A 23,355-nucleotide genomic window follows, 5' to 3' on the forward strand; every position below is an offset into this window, starting at 1 on the left:
TCACCCTGACTGGAAAAGAACAACTGTTTCAAAATAACTTTAAAAAAAATTGTTTTCTTTTTGCATTTTCATGGAAACAGAACTGAGTCAGGAAAAGAGGTGTTTGTGTCTTTCTCCAGCCTGGTGCTTAGAGTACTGGCCTGGACTATATGAGACCCAAATTCAAATCCATGCTCTGCTTGATTCAGAGCAACACCTGAAGCTGGGTCTCCACCATGTCCCAGCCCACTAGCTATTGCCCAGTTATATAGTCTCTGCCCAGGATGCAAAAAACTTTACAGAAGAAAGTTTCATGGAAACTGATACATTTTTGTGAAATGCTTCATCTTTGCCAAAACAGCATATTTTACCAAAACAGTCTGACCAGGTGTACTCACTGCAGCAATTCCTAATATTAGAGGGTTTAATACAAACTATCTGCTTGCCATGCCTGGTTCCTGCTTCTCACACACCTGATGCAGCCCCCATGACCATTACATTCTGGGGATTGCTCTACTCCTTGCACTCAGCCACTCTGCAGTGTTTCTTGTATTGCACTTGTCCTTCCCTGGAAGCAACTCTTCACTGTAGCCAGTATGTGGCAAGATGTTGCCCACTTTCACAGTCCTCATATTTCCAGCCTCTGCAGTGTTCCTAGCATCCAGGAGCAGAAGCAGCAGCATCTTAAGCAGGAATAATGGGCTGGTGACATCATCAGTATTTTCTACAATTCTGAAGAGTCATTCTCTCCCCCCTACAAATTGACTGCTTGCTCCAGTCTCTTCAGCTTGGCCTCGCTCCACACTTACTCAGCCACCCTCTCCCACTTCCCTGGTCTTTACCTTTATCTTAGTCCCACTCAATTTAACCCTCTAAACACCTCTATCCCCCCCACCAAAAGGAATCCGTGTGCTATTGTTCACTCGGCTTGGGTCCCATATCCTTTTCCCAACATTTCCTCTGGCCCATCAGGTTAAATCATAAGATTTAGTCCCTGGGGGAAGTTTGGGGCAGGACCGTCTGCTCTGTGGGTACAGAGCCGAGCACAATGGGACCCCCTTTCCTGACTGCTCCCTAGTACTAGGATAACACCAGGAACGATAGGACCAGGCTCTATCGCCAGCTCCACACTGACCGCAACGCACGACACCTGCCCATGTTCCCCTCCGGCGGTGAGGCGGCCAGGTACCCAAGTGCTGCCACCCTCATCCCTCCACGGGACAGCCAGGCCACAGGGGTCCAAGGCCAGGCTCTACCCTGGGATCCCCCAGCCGCAGAGCTGCACGGCCTCGGAGAAGCCCGGCTGCAGCCGCAGAACCAGCCCCAGGCTGCTCCAGCCTCCGGGACCTGCGCGGCGCGAGCGGCAGCGCCAGGTAAGAATGGGGCCAAGCAGCGCGCGCCGCGCAGCACTCCGCCAGGAAGTGGGGTGGGGACTGGGGGGAGCTGCAGGGAGGGGAGGGGAGGGGAGAGAAGGGCCCCGGCGATCCTCACGTGACTCCACAGGGAAGTAGCTCCATCGCGTTAGCGTGGGCATATCCTTCCGCTGTCCTGGGGCCTGTTCTCCGTGTGTTCTGCGGCAGGCATCTCCCAGCCCCCGGCTGCAGCGCTTCGCCGCAGGGCAGGAGGGAGCCAAGGAGCGGGCAGCGCAGCGGGAGGGCGGAGCGGGGGTAATGGCGGCAGCGGGGCGCTGATGTGGCGGGACTATTTTCCATCGCGGCGGCGGCGGCGGAGGAGGCGGGGGGCGGGGCCAGGTCCGTCTCCTCTCGGAAGCTGCAGGCTGCAGCCATGATGGAAGTTTAAGGCGCTCGGCTCAGTGGTGGCTGGTGCTGCGCTGCGGAGGAGGCCGGGGCCGAGGAGAGCGGGCGGCCTGCAGCCCTGCAGCGCCTGAGCCCGCGCAGGCTCGTTTCTCCGTGCGAGCCGCGTCCGGGCGCGCCGCCGTCTCCTCCGGCGAGGCAGGGAGCACCCGCCCGCCCGCGCGGCCCCATCGCGCGGGCTCCGCCGCCGCCGCCGCCCCGGGCGGGGAGCGGAGCGGAGCGGGACGGGGGGGCCCGAGCCGCTGTCACCATTTCTGGGGCCCGGCGCGCTGGAGAGCTCCCCTCTCCGCCTCCATCGCCTCAAAGACGGCGGCGGCGGCGGCGGCACATTCAGGGACCTGGGCCGACTCTAAACCCTTCCTCCTCCTCCGCGGCTCTAGCGCCGCTCGGGGCAGCAGGGGGAGGAGGGGGCCGCCGCCGCCGCCGAGAGCCGCCGCCGCCGCCGCAGGGGGAGGAGAGCTCGCCGCTTTCCCAGTCCCCAGCCGCCGCCTGCGGGCCTTGGGCTGAGCCGCAGAGGCAGGCCCTGTCCACGGTGCCATCCAGCAGCAGCAGCAGCCATTACCCGGCCGCCGTCCAGAGCCCAGGGGCCGCCGCTGCAGCAGCGGGGAGAGGGGGAGCAGCTTCAGCCAAGCACAGGGCCATCTGCATCCTGCAGCCGCAGAAGCCGTCGCCGCTGCCGTGCCTGTCCTCGCTGTTCCTGAGCAGCCCCCGGCTCCCAGACATGACCGCCATCATCAAAGAGATCGTCAGCAGGAACAAAAGGAGATACCAGGAGGATGGCTTCGACTTAGACCTGACCTGTATCCCCGCTCTCGCTCTTGGCTCGCTGGGAGCCGTGATCATCTCCCCAGCGACCTGTCGTGTTAATGCTGAGCGGGATGCGTGTCTGTTCTCCTTCCCTCCCTCCCCCCTCAGTGCTGCCATGTTCCTGACTGAGTCTGCTGTGCTCCCCAGTGCTACCAGAGCCGAGTCGGGCAGGCTGAGCACTCGGCCTAGGCCCTACACCCAGGATAGAGTTGAGATTAAAACGAAAATTAGTGCAGTACGTACAGCTATTGCATCAGACCCTTACAGCCATTACCTAGTGTGCCTATTACTTGTAGAGCTATGCTCGGCATAACTACTTTGAATAGGATCACTTACCTAGTCAGATGTGTGGCTAGGTTTGTGCAGTTACTGTGATTGCAAGTTGGTCAGTTTTTAGTAACCTTATTTCTTTCTTTTCTGAAAAATTGAGGCAGTATGTTATAGAAAAAAGCATATCCTGGGTTGACTGTTGTCCTTCTCCCAATTGATGTGGGATTAGGTATGAACATTACCTGCTCTATAGTTGTTGTGTTTTAGACTCTGTTATATATCTAGTTCAAAATAGAGATTGAATAGTTCTTTGGTCCTTAAAGATGATGTCCTGGAGATTAATGGGTATTATATGTCACAAATGGTGATTATAAAGATTAACACTGGTGCTCATTTGAAATTAAAGCATTCTTGTACGGCCTGTACTGATACTTCCCTTATTTAGGTGTCATGACCCACTAACAGTTATTTCATTGCTCATGTTCAGAATAATGCCATTTAAAAATTCTGCCTTTTATCTTGATACTTGATTTTAGTTCCAGTATCAAATGTAATTGTCTTACTGTGCTGCATGGTAGTGATGCCTTTTTCAGTTAGTAACTCAGCTTCTTGAATTGGAAACATAATTTTAGTGGATTTTAGTGTTGCTTTGGTTTGCTGTTACCTTGGTCTTTGTGTACATAGATACAGAATGTGTATTAACAGTGAACAAAGCTTATATTTCCAGTTTTTGACTAAAAATAATGGAAGTTATGTTTGAATGTAAGAAAATGAAAAGAATATAAGAAAATAATTATCCAGTTTTACTCTTAAAAATTGATCTCACTTCAAAGAACACTAATTTGTCCATTCAACAATATTTTGTACTGGTAGATCTGGTATGCATTAATGTACCTATGCCTGTGTCAGAGAACATTTCACAAACGAAAATAGATGAGGTTCTTTTTGTCAGCTGACTGATATGTTTTGAATATATAGAATGCTGAGAAGTGTTCTGTTCTGGGATATGTAATCTAATTCCATTAGGACTAACAAGTCAAACCATGAAGCATTAGAACTGCATCGTTCTTTGAACAGATGTAATATAGCAGCAGCAGCGGACAGATGTTTGGCTTTGAATATGTGTTGCACAGTTGATCGTATGTAAGGGTTGTACTGTAACATATTAAACTCAGAATTAAGTTCTGTTTATCACAGACAATATTACTAACTAAAAGTACAATTTGCAGTTTATGAAGTACTTTCAGTTAAGCACTAAAACTATATCTTAAGCTTTGAAAATGGTATTCATTTTCAGAAGGAGGTTCTAGTTTAGAATTAGTTTACAGTAAAGTCAAGATAAGCTTATTGCTCTTCAGAATGTGAGCAGAATTCTATCACGGTTACTAGATTTCTTCTGTATGGATTTGAGTCACAGCCTAAAATTTTTAGTAAATATTTTTCATTCTGTTTTGGGAAATACTAATCACTTAATGGGTTGCTATCATTTCAGACTTTGTTTCTCTTTGACGTGATGTGTGGATAATAATACAAAGCTGCATTTTCAAAATATAGATTAGTATTTTAAAACCTGCGAAACTTCTTCCTCTAAAATGTAGCTTACACGCTTCAGTTTTAATGCTACATTAAATTTGTACTTACTGATGACTTCTATAAAGCTGTTAAAAATGGAAAATCAGTAGCAAGAAACCTAATTTCATACAGTTTTAGAGTTTGTCCTTAACTTTTTTCTAAAATGAGTATATCATAAGGACATACTATAACATAATAGAACTTGCTTTTAACTATTAATCTGTATATACTTATTTTTGGCTTCTTGACGAGAAGATTCGTGAATTTTAGTTAATGATTTTCTCACTTATCCAGCTCAGAGTTTTGAATGATGCAGTATTGTTACAAATTTTGTCTTTGTACTTTGCTGACTTAGAAAAAAAATTCATAGACCTAATTCTTTTTAGGTTTACATTAGAAGTAGAATTGTCATTGAATTGTGACAAGACAAACTAATTTGGACGTAGCCAACTTCTAGTTTTAATTTATTTAACTTGATGGAAAGATTGTTTTTTAATAATACTTCCATGGAGGAGTTAGTATCTACATAATATGAAATGCCATTTTCCATAAGGTTCTGTATTCATTGTAGGAGATTCTGAACAGATAATGAAGGAAGAAGGCTCCATGTACTGAATGGCATTTGATTGTTTTTATCACTTTTGTGAGGGCTGCACAAGGAAGGCCTTTGACAAAGTTGTTAATGGGGTAGTTAATAGTCCTATCCGGTACCTCAAAAGTTTTTATATTAAGTTATTCTCTTTTTAACTTATCCATTCTTTATATGTGTAGTCTGCAAACTCTTAGTTGAGTTAACTTTTTTTGTGAGTAGAGACTGTTCATAACTTTGAGAAGGAGAGACTAGATTTTAAATGTAGCACAGAAAGGCTGTGTATGATAATATGATCTAAGGAGTAAATGTCAGCTTTTTGGGTTTTGACTCTTTAGTTGTATTTCTAATGTCAAATGTCAGGATGTGTCTAGTTCTTTTAAAACTAACGTAGGTTTACGTAGGTTACACATTCCTAAACACATCATACAGACTATAAAAAGTACTTTTCAACTACAATGTACTGAAATTTTCTTTTAAGGGTGTGTTGGAATTGTGCATGGGAAATGGTCACCTCTCACGGTTAATACCTGAGATGTTTTTATATGTTGGTCTTATGTTATATGATCAAAACATCATAAGCCAATCATTTAGCAAATGTCATATAATAAAATCAGTTTGAATTCATGCAGAAAGAAGAATCTAACATTTAATACATTGATTTTTTATACATTACACAGTTTGAACTGCTAAACAAATTTCTTGCATGTCACACTTCAACAGGCACCATTTGTAAAAGTTTTTGTACATCCTTGGAATAGCGGTAGAAAGGGGGATACCTTCAACATTGTATCTAGTCATTTTAAAAAAAGTTTAATGTAATTTCAAATATTTGCCCCTGCCTCTGATTCCTTCTACCATATTTGTGTCTACTTCAGTTTCATCAGTGTTAAGTGTGCTTGCTGAAAATAGTAGGGGGGTGAGGCAAAGGTAACTTCTTTTTGAGAATACTGGTGTCCCTCTAAGATACAGTGACAACCGTATTTTTTAATAATTTTACAATCCTTGATTATCTTGTATTTCTAAAACTATATACTTATTTTTGGAAGGTTTTTTTGTGCTCTGGTTGATTAAATTTAAGTGGTAGCAAATGCATACAACTGTCCCATGCAACTTGCATTGAATTCATACCTTAGATGTAGTCTATAGAAAGTTAATTAAATCTTTTGTGGAGCTTTGTCAGTTAAGAAGTCTAAAAATAATGGTTGACACCTATCTTATATGCCAGTTCACAGCTTTAGTCAGGCAAATTATGATCATTGCATTTTAAAACGTTCATTTCATGCTAGAGTTCCACCCTGCATTGAGATCAGCTAGCAAGGACACCTGTGGTGGTCCGGAAGCAGGACTAGGATCCCAGTTGCATGGATAGTGACTTTTATCCATATTAATGTTAGTGAACTCCTATAAAAGTTGTCTTATATGCACAACTTTTAAATGTAATTATATCTGTTATTTAAATCAAAATTTTGAAAAGAAATTTCACAAAGCGTGTAGTAATCCAAATGTTTCCTGTTAATAGTACTGCCAGAACGTTGTGTATTTTTGAATGAAATCTTAAAATGATCATATAACTTCACCATAAATTGTTGCTTCTCAGTTTCAGGAAAATAAATCTGAAGTAATGGTGATATGTTTTAATTATTGCATATTTTAAAATCTAATATTGCATTAAAAATAGAACCAATATTTGACATTGCACTCACTCTTTATAACTGAGGCATAATATAGTGATTCTTATGAAATGTTTCTTAAAGGAAGTTTTTCATTGACAGAAGGGCAAATCTCCCAAATTATTGAGGACTTTACGTGTATTAATAAATCATTGTATTTACTAAACTACTGGTGAAAAAATATTCCTATGTTTAGGTATGCATTATATTGCTTAGCAATATTAAAAGCCTGACAGGTTGGACTTGCTCTTGGAGAATTGTCTTGGAAGTTGCGTTTTGATTATGGAAGGTAAGCGTCAGTATCACTGCGAATTACTCCTCTATCCTCTTGTAGTATTGTACCTAATACATTTTTTTTTAATTTTAAAAAATGTGCACCAGAACACAGCATTAGATCACTAGCCCCGGGGCTCAGAAAATCCAGCTTCAATTTCCTCCTCCATCACAGACTTCTTGTGTGACTGTAGGCAAATCACTTTTTCATTTTCTCTGTCTGTAAAATGGGTTAATAATGTTTCCCTACTTCACAGGGGTGCTTGTGGACAAAAAGATTTTGACATGCCAAAGTACTATGGCAATTAGAGGCCATATAAGTACCTAAAATAGAAAACAAAGTGCTGTTAGATGTAGAAATTTGTGCTAAATAAACCAAACCTCACTGATTAAGTGAGCCCTTATTTTTTAGGCTGCAAGGAAGATTATTTAACTTTGACACTTTTGTATTATGTGTTTATATATTTCACTGTTTTGGTAACTAAAACCTACACAAAATATGTATATTGGTAATTGTTCGCTTTTGCAAAATATGCACTTTTGAGCTCATCATTTTTGTGCTGTTAGTCAGATGGGAGACAGTATATTTTCACTCAAATTATAGCTTGGCTATTATTATTTTCCTATTGTTTAAATGGCTTGTGATAGTACCGACTTCACAAGTAACTATTTGATCTCTGTATTGTCTAACCATTTTAGTCAATGTGTGCAGCTTGTTTGCACAAGCTAAACATAAAGTTAAAAATTAACAAATTACCTGTATACACTTTTAAATGGACAGAAGCTGGCAGCTCATTCCGTGTGTTCACTTGTAGCTACTATTCAAGTGATGGCTAGATCTTCTGTTTGACTTCCTCTTTTCAAGTAAGAGAGAGAAATGAGTAGTGAAAAACAGTGAATAACTTGTAAATGTCTCTCAAAAATTATTAATGATTTTTAAAAAGAAATAGCAAGTCAAATTAGTAGTCTTCAGTGAAATTGTATGCTCTCAAACAGTTAAAACAGAAGATTAGTTGGACAACTAGTTCTGGAATATGTAATGGATTTGTCTGATTCATGTATTAAAAGGGGTACTGGTCTGTAATGTGTAAAATGTTGTGGAGTTTAGTAGAGAAAATTTATACTAAAATTGAGATTTGGTTTAAATAGACCAAGTAAGGAAACAAGGTAAAGGCTGCAACTATGTTAACTAAACATTGACTGTATATTATAGTGCACTGTACAAAATTATGAACTCCTGGGAGATGTCTGTAATACTGTTTGCACTGTGCAACTAGATGTCTTAATTCTGACTTTACTTGCTTTTGAAAGGTTTTTTAAAACCATGTTACTTCAGAGTGGAATTTTCAGAAATGCTGAGTGTTGGTGTTTGGTCACTGACTTCAGTGGGAGTGGAGTCAAGCTAGTGCTGAGCACTTTTGAAAATCTCACCCTTTAAGCCTTTGTTTTAAGGTAGATCTCAATGTAAATATGTGATGATATTGTAAAATGTCAGGTAGTGGGTTAAACTTTATGGACGTGAAGCTGTCTAGGAATTTGTGCCTATCACACTGATGTCTGAACATTAAGGCCTTAGTTCTGTCCTCAGATCATCACCTGCAACTACTCTTGTTGACTTCAGTGAGAGTATGTTACCTATGTGTCTGGGGAAATAATATAGCCCGATGTATGACTTTGTGAAACACTTGAGATGGTTAGCATTGCTGCAGCATGGCTCATATCAAAATATAAGTGTAGGTCTCTTCATATCGGTTGGTCTAATAGCTCTCTTTGTAAAGATAGTATTTTTTTGGTCATTGCATAGTTGGTTAATCTCAATACACTTAGTAATGATATAGTAACTGTATTTGAAAGTTTCCTAAGTAAAGTATTTGCTGTGTGGTTAGTAGTTACTTTAATTAGAAAAACTTGGTAGTCTTTTATTGTGTGCTTAAACAACTTTCAAAAGCAGCTAACTTTGATTTATGCCAAAAGGAGGCACAGTTACATGTGTGTTTATGTATTATCTTGATCTGTGGCAATTTGGGTAAGAAATTTCTCTTATGTTGATAGGCCATTTCCAGATTAGTAGAGTCCCATCTGATTTAATGTAGTATTTTCAGGAGCAAAAAAGTATTTTAAAGAGGAAAATTTTCCACAGATGGGCTAAAACCATAGAGAATATATTTGTCTTCAAAACATGACAAATTAAGATTATTCTGAGGCAGAACTTTTGTATAAAGTTTTTGTTTAGAATGGAGTTTTTGTTTTGGTACAAAGTGCTGAATTTAGTCTTTATAATGGAATGATGGAATTTGCCTGAATCAATAATGTCAGGCATCATGTTAATGCAGCACAAAAATGTCAAATTAAACCCTGGCCAATAAGTCTGAAGCTAGTATTTTTGAGTTGTGCTTTCCCTTTGCACTATGTAAAGTTACTAGACAAGAAACTTTAGCATTGATAGACTGCATCCTCGACCAATGCAAGCCATAAAAATCAAGGGGATAACAGAAGTCTTTTCAACACCTTACATACACTCATCTCATGAGTTCTGTTTCATAGCCCACCCTTTCATCCTCAGTCTAGTGTGTGTTGGTTGTTCAGAACTCTAACCATGTTCGTTTGTGTTTATATAGATTTGAGTTGATATATGGTTGGTGTGGCTTTCATAATTACATTGTAATTCCGTACATGGTTTTTATCAGTGTATGTAAATGATACAGTAATGAATTGCAAATAATGGCTGTAAAATGTTTTTCTGTAATGTTTAGGAAGTGATGTGAACGGGGTGGTCTGCTACCTAATTTGGTATTTGTAGAAATTGCAAAATTAAAATCTGCACGTGCATGCAAATAGGATTAAGTTTATACATTAATGTGTGAGGGTGGAGATATGTAGACTGGAAGGGTGATAGTTGAAATCAAGAAGAGGAACTCATGAGTAGAGTGTAGCTGGGATATTGAATGACTTAATTCCTTACTTTTCATGGTGTGTGTTGGGGTATGCAGTGTCGGGAGTAGGGTGGATGGGACGGGACTCATTACTTTTTTCTGTGTGGAGAATTTGCCACGATTTTTAATCTCTGTATATCAGTATGGATATTCATTAGTTAGGTATCAACATTAATATATATTGCATTATAAAACGTAAATGCCAGAATTAAGATTGTATTCCCTGTGCATTCTTAATTCAGTCCCCATGTGTGTATGCATTATCCTAGTCTGTCTAACATCATATATTAAGTTCTGCGGTAGAGCCAGGAATAGAACCCATTTCTCCTGGGTTTTAGGGCTTGTGTATGGCATGGTCTACTTTAGGAAATTAGGTCAGTATAACTACGTCACTCAGGGGTGTGAAAAATCCACAACCCTGAGCAACGTAGATAAAACAACCTAACCCCCAGTGGAGACAGTGCTAGGTTGATGGGAGACTTCTTTTACTTGGCAATAAGAGTGCCTTGTTCTGGTTTAGCTTAATCTGCTTTGGTAGTGGATTCAGGAATAGCTTCTGTGCTTTAAATTCACACACTACCTTAATCTGTATTATCTACACTTGGAAGTTAAGTCCTTAGTTGATTGTCTAATGTGAGTTAACACCCTTTCTGTTCCTGCAACAGTCTGCCCATCCTATAAAGTCAGCGGATGAGGTTCAGTAGAAAAAAAAGTACATGATCATGCAATTAAACACTGTCAGAATGCGTATGTGCAGTGAATTTGAATAAAGGTTGATCAGGTAGTTTTTCTAATTTCACTAGTCCTCTGGCGGAGGTGTGTGCTTAAATTCAGTGTTCAAACCCTACTAATGTATGATAGTGTAATTTTTTCATCTTTCCTTTTTTAAAAAAACAAAACCCTAGGATATCGCATGCAAAAACTATTAAAAGAATGTTTTGTGTTTCAAAATAAAGTGCAGAAAAGTTAAATACCAGAGTTTTATGGTTTTCCCATGTAATCTTAGTTCTGCTGTCCTAAACATAAGCAGTATATACACAGTTTTTATTTACAGGATTGCATACTTTTTCCCCCCTGCAAGATCCTTGCATCATTTAGTACACAGGCTGGATGCACAAAGTGACAAAATTAAAGTTGCAGAGAATTGTAAATCTTGCATTTCCTAACTTGAGTGCTTGATTTAGCAACTTACATACTCCAGTGTTTTCCATCTAGTATTACAAATGTTATATCCAAAATTAATAGAAATCACTAGACTTCATTAGAATAAAAAAAGTATATTCCACTCCAAATCTGGTATTGAAGATTGCTTTGTATGTTTTGCATTCCGGCTTTTGTCTCTGTATTAATGATCTCCCAGAGGTAGTTACAGTTGAGCATGTTAATAGTAGAAAATTCATGTAATACCCCAATTTCACTAAATTAGATTTCACAAAACGCTTTAGTACAAAATGTCTGTCTTTTAGGCTGATATGCTCTTGTATATTTCCTTTATGGACTTCCCTTGAGACTTCTATAAAATTGTTATCTATATTCCAATCCTTGCCAAGTGATGCAAAGTGTGGATAAGTTATTTTGAAAGCAGCTATCAGAAAGATGCAACTCTCTAGCCTAGAAATTCTTTTTGGTTAAGAAGCAATAGAATCTAGCTCACTCTTAGCTGTATTTGGTTTTGCAGGCTAAAATGAGTAAAAAGTAGTAGAACATGTTGAATATGACCTGAAGAGATTCACATTCTTGACTGTACACATGCACGTTCTTTGTCAGAAACATCTAGAAAGACTTGGTTGTTGGGGCCACAGGCATGCTTCCTTGTGGAACTGAACACGTGGATCTGATGTTACATAAGACATTGAAGCCATGCCCTTCATTTCTTTCCAGATGCTGCAGTATCTAGTAAGAATCCTACAAGTTGCTTTTATGTTAGCTGGTTTTCCTTGTTCAAATTATATCTTATATAGTTTGAATACTGTAGTCATGCTGTTGCTTGGTTTATTAGACCCTTTTTGTTTTAATTTCATATTGCTTATTTCTCTTGGTGATGAAAACACCTCATTCACATTCTGTAACATCAGCTACCACTTCTTAGGAAATTTGGCATGAATTCCTTTGGAGAGCTGACATCTTTTTCATTACCCAATTTTTTTGTCCATGAATCTGCAAATCATGTTGCAATTAGAAATCCAGCACATCTTTTTCCTCAAACTCTTTCTCAAGCAACTCTTCCTGGAGTAAATCTGACCCCTTTGCATGTAGTACTTAGAGTGAAGAAATTGTTACTGAAATTATGGTTTCCCACATTACAATAAAACATTACTATAGTACTATTACTATACTATACTAATATATGCTATATATATATACTAATATACTATATTACTATATAACAAATAGAAGTTGCTTACAGCTTTTTGTACTCCAATTAGAGATTTTTTAAGTTTTGCAAATAGAGGATTTTTCTTCATGCTCATAGTATAGATAAATAGAATTGCTTACCATGCTTAAATTACACATTACAAGTTTCAGTATAAAATATAAAAAGGATTTGAAGTGAAAACATCAAAAGGTTAAAATGTGTTGCTACTAAATCACAAAATTGTGCTATCAGTAAACCACATCTGAGATTCTCTCTTCTTGTCCTTTAAGGTACAGATGGTAGAGCTGGCAAAGTGCAGCTGGCTGGCTACAAGGAATAATCTTTTACTTTCTGAAGAACTTTCTTCCTGTTCATTTCCTTTCTACTTCCTGACCATCCAGAGACACAGAAAAATAGCAAGCTGGTTTTGTGCCCCAGACCAACTAATGGGAACACAGTCTAAATAAGGAGTGTGTGTTCAGGATAGTACTGCGAACTGGCAAATGTCATGTGTGACAACAGGCTTCTGTGCATGCTTTCCCAGTACAGCTCAGTGCATTTTTCATTAGGAAGAGAGCCAAGAAAACCACGAAAGTTGGTTGGCCCTTGAGGTCTGGCCAAACTTTAAATCTGCTTCAGAGAATGCTTTATGATATTACTTTAGGGGTGAATCCTGCCCTCCACTTGCCACTGCTCTTGAATCAGTAGGATTTAGAGGTGCTGAGATTGAGGCAAAATTTGGGTAGCTCAGATGGAGGATTAGCACATTCTATATGCCGTTAAGGTCCAGCTCTGTAACCCTCTGCACCGCATACAGCTAGGATTTGGTGGTAGTTGGAGAATCCAGTGTCCACTTCCTTCTCACAGTGGAGCAGAAGAGACTCTGAGACTATTCCAGCAAATGAGGAATGGTGACTCTGCTGCTGCAAAGAGCTGGCATGGGGATTGACCCCAGTGCACACTTCATTTGCTTAGGATGTACATTCTAGCTAAGATTTGGGTCTTTGACAGGTTACAGCTCTTGTTTCAGACTGTGCGCAGACTCAGGAAGACAGCACAGCATTGATTATACACCAGTTTCACATTTGGAAAGTTTGAAATCGTGATTTTTGAAAGTAGGGATTCAGGTTCTACAGAACTTGGTGAAGGGAGGCTTTCACTTGCCAGGAAGTTGCCTACTTTCCACTGGTGAGTTGGCAAGTGGATTTGTCAAGACTTGTGTTTGGTTTAGGGTATGTCTGCACTGCAGGTGGGAGATGTAATTCCCAGTATGGGTAGACATACCCATGTTAGCTCTTCTCAAGCTTCTGCCTAAAAATAGCAGTGTGTCAGCGGCAGCATGGGTGGCAACTCAGGCACCTCTCTGGGGTACGTGCTTGGGCAGCTAGCCCAAGCTGCTGTCTGTGCCACTATGGCCATGCCAGTATTTTTAGGTGCTAGCTCGAGTGGGACTAGCGTGTTTGTGACTTTCCACACTGGGAATTACACTTCTCAGCTTCTGAGTAGATACACCTTTTAGTTAGCTCTAAAGAATATATTGCCGAGAGAGAGAGAAACTAGAAAGGCATTCTATATTCTATATTCTGTCGAGACGTTCAAAATTTTTTTTGTATATGGACTTTGTAAACTGACAATGACTTTTTTTTTAAAGTCAGTTTAGATAGTAAACTTTTTATGTGTTCTCTAGTGTGGTTTATAATACCATGCACAACTTGTCATTTGGTTGCCACTTGTTGCATAGGAAATTGCTATTACCTGTGAAAGAAAATGCCTAATAGTTCATTTTTGTATAAAAATAACACACCATATAATTCTTTAAACTAATGATTTAAAGCTCTAGTTTTATTGATTAAAAGAGAATGTTCTCCATTTGACAAGTAAAGCTTTAGTTGTGTATGTGTTTGCAACCCCCTTGGGAGTGGATTTAAGAGCAACTTAATTATTGGAAAATATTTCAGGGTAACTTATTAGGCCTACTTCCATTATTTACTGTTTTATAATATAAGAATTCTGTTCAGTAACTTCATCCTTGTTTTTTGTATTCAGTTATAGTAAAACACAAACACACACTAAATGGAACGGCTTAAACAAATATATTAAAATACTTGAAAACCAAAAATAAAAGCATGCCCTTTAATTACTGACTTACACTCAAATGTAACTACAAAGGAAAACAAGATCACTTTTTAAAATTAATTATAACTGCTCCTAATTGTCAAATAACTTAGTTTGTTCTTTTAGAAATAGCACAAATCTCAATTTTTTAAAAATGTAAGAATTGTGTTTAGATTTTGGGAATTATTTCAGGGTTATAGAATAAAGAAAACTATTTACTGTCAAATCCAGAAATACCATTACAGAAGAACACACTGTGATATACAGATAATTCACTTGTATGGTTTTTTTTTCCACATTTTATCTTCTATTTATCTTACTTTGCTATTTAGGAAGCATCACATTTTCATTGTAATATTCCTATTATTGCCAGTGTAATTCTATTAAATTATACTGTCATTTCAGTTTACATGTTTCGACTGCTCTCTTGTTCATTCAGGTGATACTTTGGTGGTCATTTTGAATTTGCAGTATATTTCAGAGTTTCTTTTATCCAAAGAAATAGGTAAATGTGATTGTCAGAGCTGAATTCCTTGCTTTTGTAAGTTTGTCAGCTCTGACATTGGGGAAATACTTTACTCTTAAAATCTGCATCAGGTAACAGATTAGGAGAATCATAATGCTTGGTAATGTAGAGAAGTTTTTATTGATGTCTTGAAAACCTACACTACTAATTTAACACTCAAGTTTTTTTTTCTGAAACAGTCTTGTTTTCCTTCCCAGGTATCCTGATGTTAAGTAGCCAGTGTTGAACTGGCAATGAGAAGAGGAAGCTACGAAAATTCTAGTGTTTAATAAATAAATATTGATAGAAATTCATAGCTTACTGATTTAAGTCCTGATTCTAAAACAGCTGCACCAGAATGCATTTTCTGTGCCCATGCTGAGTCCCATTTAAACATGAAACTGTGCATGGGGGCCTTGGTTGGCACAAAAAATGAATGTTAAAACCAACATGAGCAAAACCATATGTGGTGTAAAGGGGAAAAATTGCTTTAAATAGGAAGTTTGACTGTGGTAATCTAGTAGGCTCCGTATCTGCTTTAAATCCAATTTGGGTTACCAGTTCATTAATAATGTAGGTGGCTTGAACAGCTTCTCCAGATATCGGAGAAGTAGCTCAAGATAAAAATAAGAATATTCCAGTATTGCTGTAGTCAGTTTGGAATCTGTCTCATCACTGAAAGATCTACACTGATTGTATGTACTATGTGTCTGGCCCCCAAGGTTAACTCACTGTTCATGCACATTTGTTGGAAAAGACTACAGCAGTTGGAAAAATTAATCAGTCCTGGAACCAGGGTTTTTAACTGTGCAAATGACAGTGCCCCCTTATTGCATGTGTGTATGTTCTTTGGAGCGAGTTAGGTGAGGGTGAGGGAAGAGTGGCAAATGGGCCAAAACCAGAATTTCCCTAAAAGCTGGCTTCAGAATAACTTCAGCTGATGGTTTAATGTATATTATTTGCCTTCATATTTGTAGCTAAATAAAGTTCCCAATTATCTTCTTTCAATGCCATCTGAAAAACAGAATCTAGCCCACAGTTACTGTTAATGAAAGTGCTCAGTGAAACTCAGTTTAGGCCTTGAATTTAGAATATCTCTGCAGTCAACAATGTTTTAGAGGGTAGGAGTGAGGAATGAATGTGATGGGTTCAGGAGAGATTTTGAAAACCTTAAAACAAATTGGATACTCTTATATTAGTGTATACAATTTAACTGTTATGCTTCATTTTATGAAACTCCTTTTCAAAAGCATAAGTGGTTTCATTTACCATTAAGCAAGTGCATGAAATTTTGTGTCTGCACTATTGCCATATTTATTACTTCAAAATAGTCTCTTGTAATCTGCAGATGCAGTTGTCCAAATTATTTGACCATAACTGTCCAGATTTATGTGGTTCTACTTTTCATGTTAAATAATTGGGTTTTTTAGTACAATGATTTTTTTCTTATTGAGGCATTTCCAGAAATAATAATCAGTACAATGTGAAAGCTGTCTCTACATCTTTATATTAATAGTTTCTCTTCTCAGTTTCTTGAGAGGTTCAGAATTCAAATGGTACTTGGATTGCAATGAGTTTCACTAATTTCAAAATTTTTAGATTTGTTATTAAATCAGTTTGGCATGGAAATCTGGTATGTATTTCCTATAGTGCTGTGGTTGGAAATGTGTCTGAGCAGTTGAGTATAACTGAAGTTTTAGTAAAATCTGTGATCAGTAATCCTGTGCTCCTGGGCAAGATTCAAATACGTTACTCCTCAAGTAACCCCCTTCGCTTCCATGGGGCTACTTGCACAGTGAAGTATATTCTACTTGAGTAACGATGGTAGAATTCAGCCTAGAGATGACAAACTCTGATGTAATTTATTAAATAGCAGTCAGCCATTTTTGCTGCTTAAAAATTGGTTTGTGGCAGTACAGTCCATATTTTTAAAATAAGAAAGCCGTGTTAGATTTGATCATAGTTAATACTGTACACATCTACAATTATCTCGGTTACTGGAGAAGCTTGTACTGCTTGGAAACTGGCAGGCTGACATCACATGGCAGGATTTTTTAAGTAATGGTGTAAAACAGTAAGGTGCAGAGTTTGTAAGTAGGAAATCTGTAAATGAACTAGTCCAGTTTACATCTCTTTCCCTTCCCACCTGTACTTGTGCGTTTAGGACCATATATTGTTTGAAACAATATATCCATTAGCTTGCACATTGTAAATACAGTAGAACCTCAGAGATACGAACACCTCGGGAATGGAGGTTGTTCGTAATCTCTGCAGTGTTCGTAATTCTGAAGCAAACATTATGGTACAGTACCCTGCAATCAGTGTCTTCCAGCTGAGGCTGGGAGAAATCTCTGCAAAAGTGGCAGCTGCCAGCACTGCTTGGTTTGCAAGCAGCTCCCTCCCCTATTCCTATTTCTTGCCTTTGGGCTGAACTGGGGGACCTTGCCTCGCACCCTTGGCACTACAAGCCTCAGCCATCTCTCTTCAGGGCTTGCTTTGCTTTGTGCACGCTCACCAGGTTCCAGAGGCAGCACATGGCAGTGGGTTTGTGCCGGCCCACTGCCAGCATCCCTCCCTCCCCTGCCCCTTGCACTCCCAGTGGTGCTGATAGGATCCAGGAGTGCAGCCACGGGCAAAGCTTGGGCAGCATCAGTGCACAGGCTTTGGCCCTTTAAAACTCCTCCAGAGCGCAGCTCCTCCACTCTAGCTCCAGGTCAGATTTTGGCTGCAACAGAACAGATCAGTAGCTCCCTGTGGCAGCTTTTTCTTGGCTCACACTGACCTTCCTGACAGGGTGTGGTGGTGAAAACAGCTTCTTACTCCCGGTGGGGTGAGGTGGCAGTGGGAGTTAAACAGCACTCTTGGTTTACAGGAAACAGTGCAGACCCCAGGCTGCTTCTGTTCTGCATGGCTAAAATTGCAATACAGGCACAGTATAGTACAGGTATTTGCTTTTTTCTTTTTCTTCCTCCGCTGCTGCCTGATTGCTTACTTCTGGTTTCACATGGTGTTCGGTTGACCAGTCAGTTTGTAACTCTGGTGTTCCTATATTTGAGGTTCTACTGTATCATTGTTTGTTTTTGTTTTGTCTATCCTCTTTATGGCCTATAATCTACTGTTTCATCTGCTGATTACTCCATATAGAAATCCTGGAGAGTATTTGCTTTGTTAATGTATTTGCATAGATTTAGAGAACAGTAGCTTTCAATGTTTGGGATATTTTTCCTACTCAAGACATATAGATCTAATGGTATAATCCTTGTGTGGATGAATATTTTCAAATATGTTCCAGAGCAGTAAAAGTGAATTAATCTGCAAACAATCTGAAATGTTTGATTTATGGAGAAATTATGGTTCAAGTACAGCGTTTTATTTCAAGTTGTAGAAGCAGAGGAATTGCTGTATTTAAGGTTGTTTCATGGAATATACTGCAGCATTTGATTGACTAAATATTTTTATAATCTTTATGAAATATTTGTGTATATACTTTTTATGAGATGGAGAAATAATTCTTTAATGGAAAGCTTTGTGCTTAGTTATGATGTAGCAAAATGACAAATACTAATTTGACTTTGCATATGTTGCTAGTGCATATGCCTAAAGTCTTTTTATAAAGGCAGATGTGTTACACTTCTATGTATTGGCTTGTTTTGGAACAGTGGTTTGTCATAGGTGAATTTTTTAGTGCTGGATGCAGATGATAAGCATTTCTGTGAACAAAAGCATAGTTCTGAAACAGTATTAGGGTCGGCCCATATCTTCTGAAACCCAGGAAGAAGGTAATTGAGTGTGCTCATTAAAAACCAGTAAGTTGAGAACTTAAGTGGTTCATGGACATAATTTGAGCAGTTACTTTATTACATAATTATTAGCCTCTACTTACTGTAGAGTAAAAATGTAGTAATTACTAAAATAGGAGTAAATACAAAGCAGTAGCTAGTTTTTTGTAACTACATTAATTGAACACAACTTATTACTACTTTTAACAGAGAGCTGTAGACGGCTTGAACATTCTCTGCATGCAAGCATGTATTTTGGAGTTTCATATGATATCAGAGCATGCAAGTCTATCATTGCTCTGAAAGAAAAACAGCTTAATGATTAAAGTATTAAAATTGTAAATCTTATTTTTTAACTTTGGCTAAAACTTGAGGTTTAATGAAATAGAAATGTAGCTAATAAATTCCAGAAAAAATTAGAAAGCATTTAAAAACCTATTCAGTGTATATATTTCATTTAACAAATACGTATATAGATGTCTTGACTATAGTACATTTTTATTAATACCTGGGGAATAGTCTTGTTTTGAGTAATTAAAATAGATACTGCTCTGTAATATTAGGATTACTATGTATTAAATGTTAGTGTTTTTGTTGAACGTTTAATACATTACATTCTTATAAACTCTCAAGACTTTATTGTACTTTCCGCAACTTGTTAAGTATTTTGGTTAGCACCATTTGTAAATACAGAGGTCTCAAATTTACTTCAGTCCAAGCAACAGAGACTGCGAACAGATTTGTGGGAAGTTTGGAACGGTTAACTAAAATTACTTAACCATTGTGTTACTTGTATCTCAGACAATCTTTGATCTTTGAGTAATACTGGATAACTTGCATATATTCATATCTTCAGAAGATGTGGCAAATTACTACCATCTTATTGATTGCTTAAGCTTTGTTCACTTTTCTTTGCATAATGAGGGTAGTATTTCTTAGCTTTAAAATAATTAATTTATTATATTTATAGTTTATTTAGCTTTATCATATATTCTCCTATCTTTCTGTATTTTGTCTAATAGAAGGACTACAGTAATATTCAGAAGTGAAGAAAATGTAAAGACTTAAATCTCTGAAGTATGTGGTTTAAATTACAGAAATTTAAAGTTTCATTAATGTATTACTGTTTAATCCTAACCAATATCCAGTGAGGGTTCATCTTCTAATAGCCCATCTTAAATTTTGTTTTGTGCTGTTCAGTCAGGCTTTCTGTACTAAAATTGATGATTCATTTTCTAAGCTTTTTTTGGTTCCATGTGTCTATTTTCTCATCTTTATTTATTTTAGAACTTAAATAATTTTTTTCTTAGACTATCCCAACTATACTAAGATAGTGAGTGGAAATATTAACCGATATATAGGACTTTAGTGCAGATGCCTGAGCATTATGAATGTTTCTGCTCATGCTTAAAAAATTTGTAAGAAAAATTAAATCATAGATTAGGGTTGCCAGGGACCTCAGGAGGTCATCTAGTCCAACCCCCTGCTTCAAAGCAGGACCAACCCCAACTAAATCATCCCAGCCAGGGCTTTGTTAAGCTGGGCCTTAAAAACCTATGAGGATGGAGATTCTACCACCTCTCTAGGTAACCCATTCCAGTGCTTCATCACCCTCCTAAGGAAAAACCTTTTCCTAATATCCAACCTAGACCTCCCCCACTGCAACTTGAGACCATTGCTCCTTGTTCTGTCATCTACCACCAATGAGAACAGCCTGACTCCATCCTCCCTTGAACCCCCTTTCAGGTAGTTGAAGGCTGCTATCAAATCCCCCCTCATTCTTCACTTCTGCAGACTAAACAAGCCTAGTTCCCTCAGCCTCTCCTCATGAGTCTTGTGCTCCAGCCACCTAATCATTGCCCTACTCTGTACTCTCTCTAATTTGTCCACATTCTTCCTGTGGGGGGAAGGTGGGTCTAGAACTGGACACAATACTCTAAATGTGGCCTCACCAGTGCTGAATAGAGGGGATTAATCACTTCTCTTGATTTGCTGGCAATGCTCCTACTAATGCAGCCCAATATGCCATTAGCCTTCTTGGCAATAAGAGCAAACTGTTGACTCATATCCAAGTTCTTGTCCACTGTAACCCCCAAGTCCTGCAGAGCTGCTGTCTAGCCAGTCAATCCCCAATCTGTAGCAGTGCATGGGATTCGTCCATCCTAAGTGCAGGACTCTGCACTTGTCCTTGTTGAACCTCATCAGATTTTTTTTTTTTTTTGGGTCCAATCTTCCAATTTGTCAGGTCACTCTGTATCCTATCCTTCCCTCTACCATTCCACCTAGCTTAGTGTCATCTGCAAACTTGTTGAGGGTGCAATCCACTCCATCCTCCAGATCATTAATGAAGATGCTGAACAAAACCAGCCCTATCACTATCCCTGGGGCACTCCACTTGTTACTGGCTGCCAACTAGACATCAAGCCGTTGATCACTACCCATTGAGCCCGATGAGCTAGCTAGCTTTCTATCCATCTTGTAGTCCATTAGTCCAACCCATACTTCTTTAACTTGCTGATAAGTGTGCTGTTTGTTCATGATGTTTATTTCCACATAAGAATGGCCATACAGGTCAGACTAGTGGTCCATCTAGTCCAGTAACCTGTCTTCTGACAGTAGACAGTGCCAGGAATTTCAGAAGGAGTGAACAGAACAGGCAGTAATTGAGTGATCTATCCCGTCACCCATTTCTCAGCTTCTGGCATCTGAGGCTGGGGACACCCAGAGCATGGGGTTGCATCCCTAACCAGCTTTGCTAATAGCCATTGAAGGACCTATTCTCCATGAACTTACCTAATTCTTTTTTGAACTCTGTTACTGTTTTGGTCTTCACAACATCCCCTGGCAACAGATTCCACAGGTTGACTATGGATTGAGTGAAGTAGTATTTCTGTGTTTGTTTTTAAACCTGCTGCCTATTAATTTCATTGGGTAACCCCTGGTTCCTGTGTTATGTGAAGGAGTAAATAACACTTCCTTATTCACTTTTTGCACACCATTCATGATTTTACAGACCTCTCATATCCTCCTTAGCTGTCTCTTTTACCATCTGAACAGTCCCAGTCTTTTTAATTTCTCATCATATGGAAGGTGTTCCATACCCTTAATGATTTTTGTTGCCTTTCTCTGTGCTTTATCCAATTGTAATCTATTTTTATTGAGATGGGGTTACCAGAACTGCTTGCAATATTTAAGGTGTGGGTGTACCTTGGATTTATATAGTGACATATTTTCTGTTTTTTTATCTATCCCTTTCCTAATATTCTGTTTACTTTTTGCACTGCCACTGCACATTGAGAGAATGTTTTCAGAGGACTATCCAGGATGACTCTAAGATCTATCCTGAGAGATAACGGCTAGTTTAGATTCCATCATTCTGTATGTATAGTTGGGATTATGTTTTCCAATGTGCATTACTTTGCGTATATCAGCACTGAATTTCATCTGCCATTTTGTTGCCCAAGCACCCAGTTTTGTGAGATCCCTTTGTAACTCTTTGCAGTCACCTTTGGATTTAACTATCTTGAGTAATTTTGTATCATCTCCAAATTTTGCCACCTCACTGTTAACCCCTTTTTTCTGGATATTTATGAATATGTTGGATAGCCCTGGTCAAGTACAGATACCTGGGGGGCACCACTGTTTACTTCTCTATTCTGAAAACTGACCCATTTATTCCTACCTTCTGTTTCCTATCTTTTAACCAGTTACTGATCCGCAAGAGGATCTTCCTCCTTATCCTAAGACTGCTTACTTCGATTTAGAGCCTTTGGTGAGGTGCCTTGTCAAAGGTTTTCTGAAAGTCCAAGTACGCTATATCCACTGGATCACCCGTGGTCCACATGTTTGTTGATTCTTTCCCCTCCCTCTCCTCCCCCCCCACCCCCAAGAATTCTAATAGATTGCTGAGGCATGATTTCCCTTTTCAAAAACCCGTGTTAATTCTTCCTTAACAAATCATGTTCATCTGTTTGTCTGATAATTCTGTTCTTTACTATAGTTTCAACCAGTTTGCCTGGTACTGAAGTTAGGCTTACCAACTTGCCAGGATCACCTCTGGAGCCTTTGTTTAAAAACTGGTGTCACATTAGCTATCCTCCAGGCATCTGGTGCAGAAGCTGATTTAAATGATAGGTAACATACCACAGTTAGTAGTTCTGCATTTTCATATTTGAGTTCCTTCAGAACTCTTGAGTGAATACCATCTGGTCCTGGTGACTTATTATGGTTTAATTCATCAAATTGTTCCAAAGCCGCCTCTAGTGATGCTTCAACCTGGAACAGTTTCTTATAGTTTTCATCTAAAAAGAATGGCTTAGTATGGGAATCTCCCTCACATCTTCTGCAGTGAAAGACCCATGCAAAAATTAATTGAGTTTCTCTGGATTAACCTTATCTTCCTTGAGTGCCCCTTTAGTGTCCAGTGCTCCACAAGTTTTTGCAGGCTTCCTCCTTCTGATGTACTTAAAAAATGGTCTGCTGTTAGCTTTTGAGTCTTTTGGCTAGTTGCTCTTCCAATTGCTTTTTGGCCTGCCTTATACTTTTACAGTTGACTTGCCAAAATTTATGCTTCTTTCTGTTTTGCTCAGTAGGATTTAACTTTGAGTTTTTAAAGTTTTGCCTCTAATTCTTCTTTCACTTGTTTAGCCATGGTGGAAATTTTTTGGTCCTCTTACTGTGTTTTTTAGTT

The 23,355-nt window shown here is 39.1% G+C and overlaps 1 protein-coding gene across 1 annotated transcript in view; it reads left to right on the top strand.

Annotated features, from left to right (window-relative positions):
* Window positions 1-1,779: 1,779 nt before the first annotated feature.
* PTEN (phosphatase and tensin homolog) overlaps window positions 1,780-23,355 on the top strand; it is a gene marked incomplete at its 5' end in the record, with an annotated part of 68,470 nt that continues 46,894 nt past the window's right edge. Inside the window, one exon of the mRNA XM_067552780.1 lies at window positions 1,780-2,593. Within this exon, the coding sequence (XP_067408881.1) occupies window positions 1,780-2,593 (814 nt within the window). The remainder of the gene's footprint in view (window positions 2,594-23,355) is intronic.

This window comes from Emydura macquarii, unplaced genomic scaffold (genome assembly GCF_026122565.2).
Source record: "Emydura macquarii macquarii isolate MOO-44397 ecotype Brisbane River unplaced genomic scaffold, CSIRO-AGI_Emac_v2 contig_1390, whole genome shotgun sequence".
In the NCBI taxonomy this organism is placed as follows: Eukaryota; Metazoa; Chordata; order Testudines; family Chelidae; genus Emydura; species Emydura macquarii.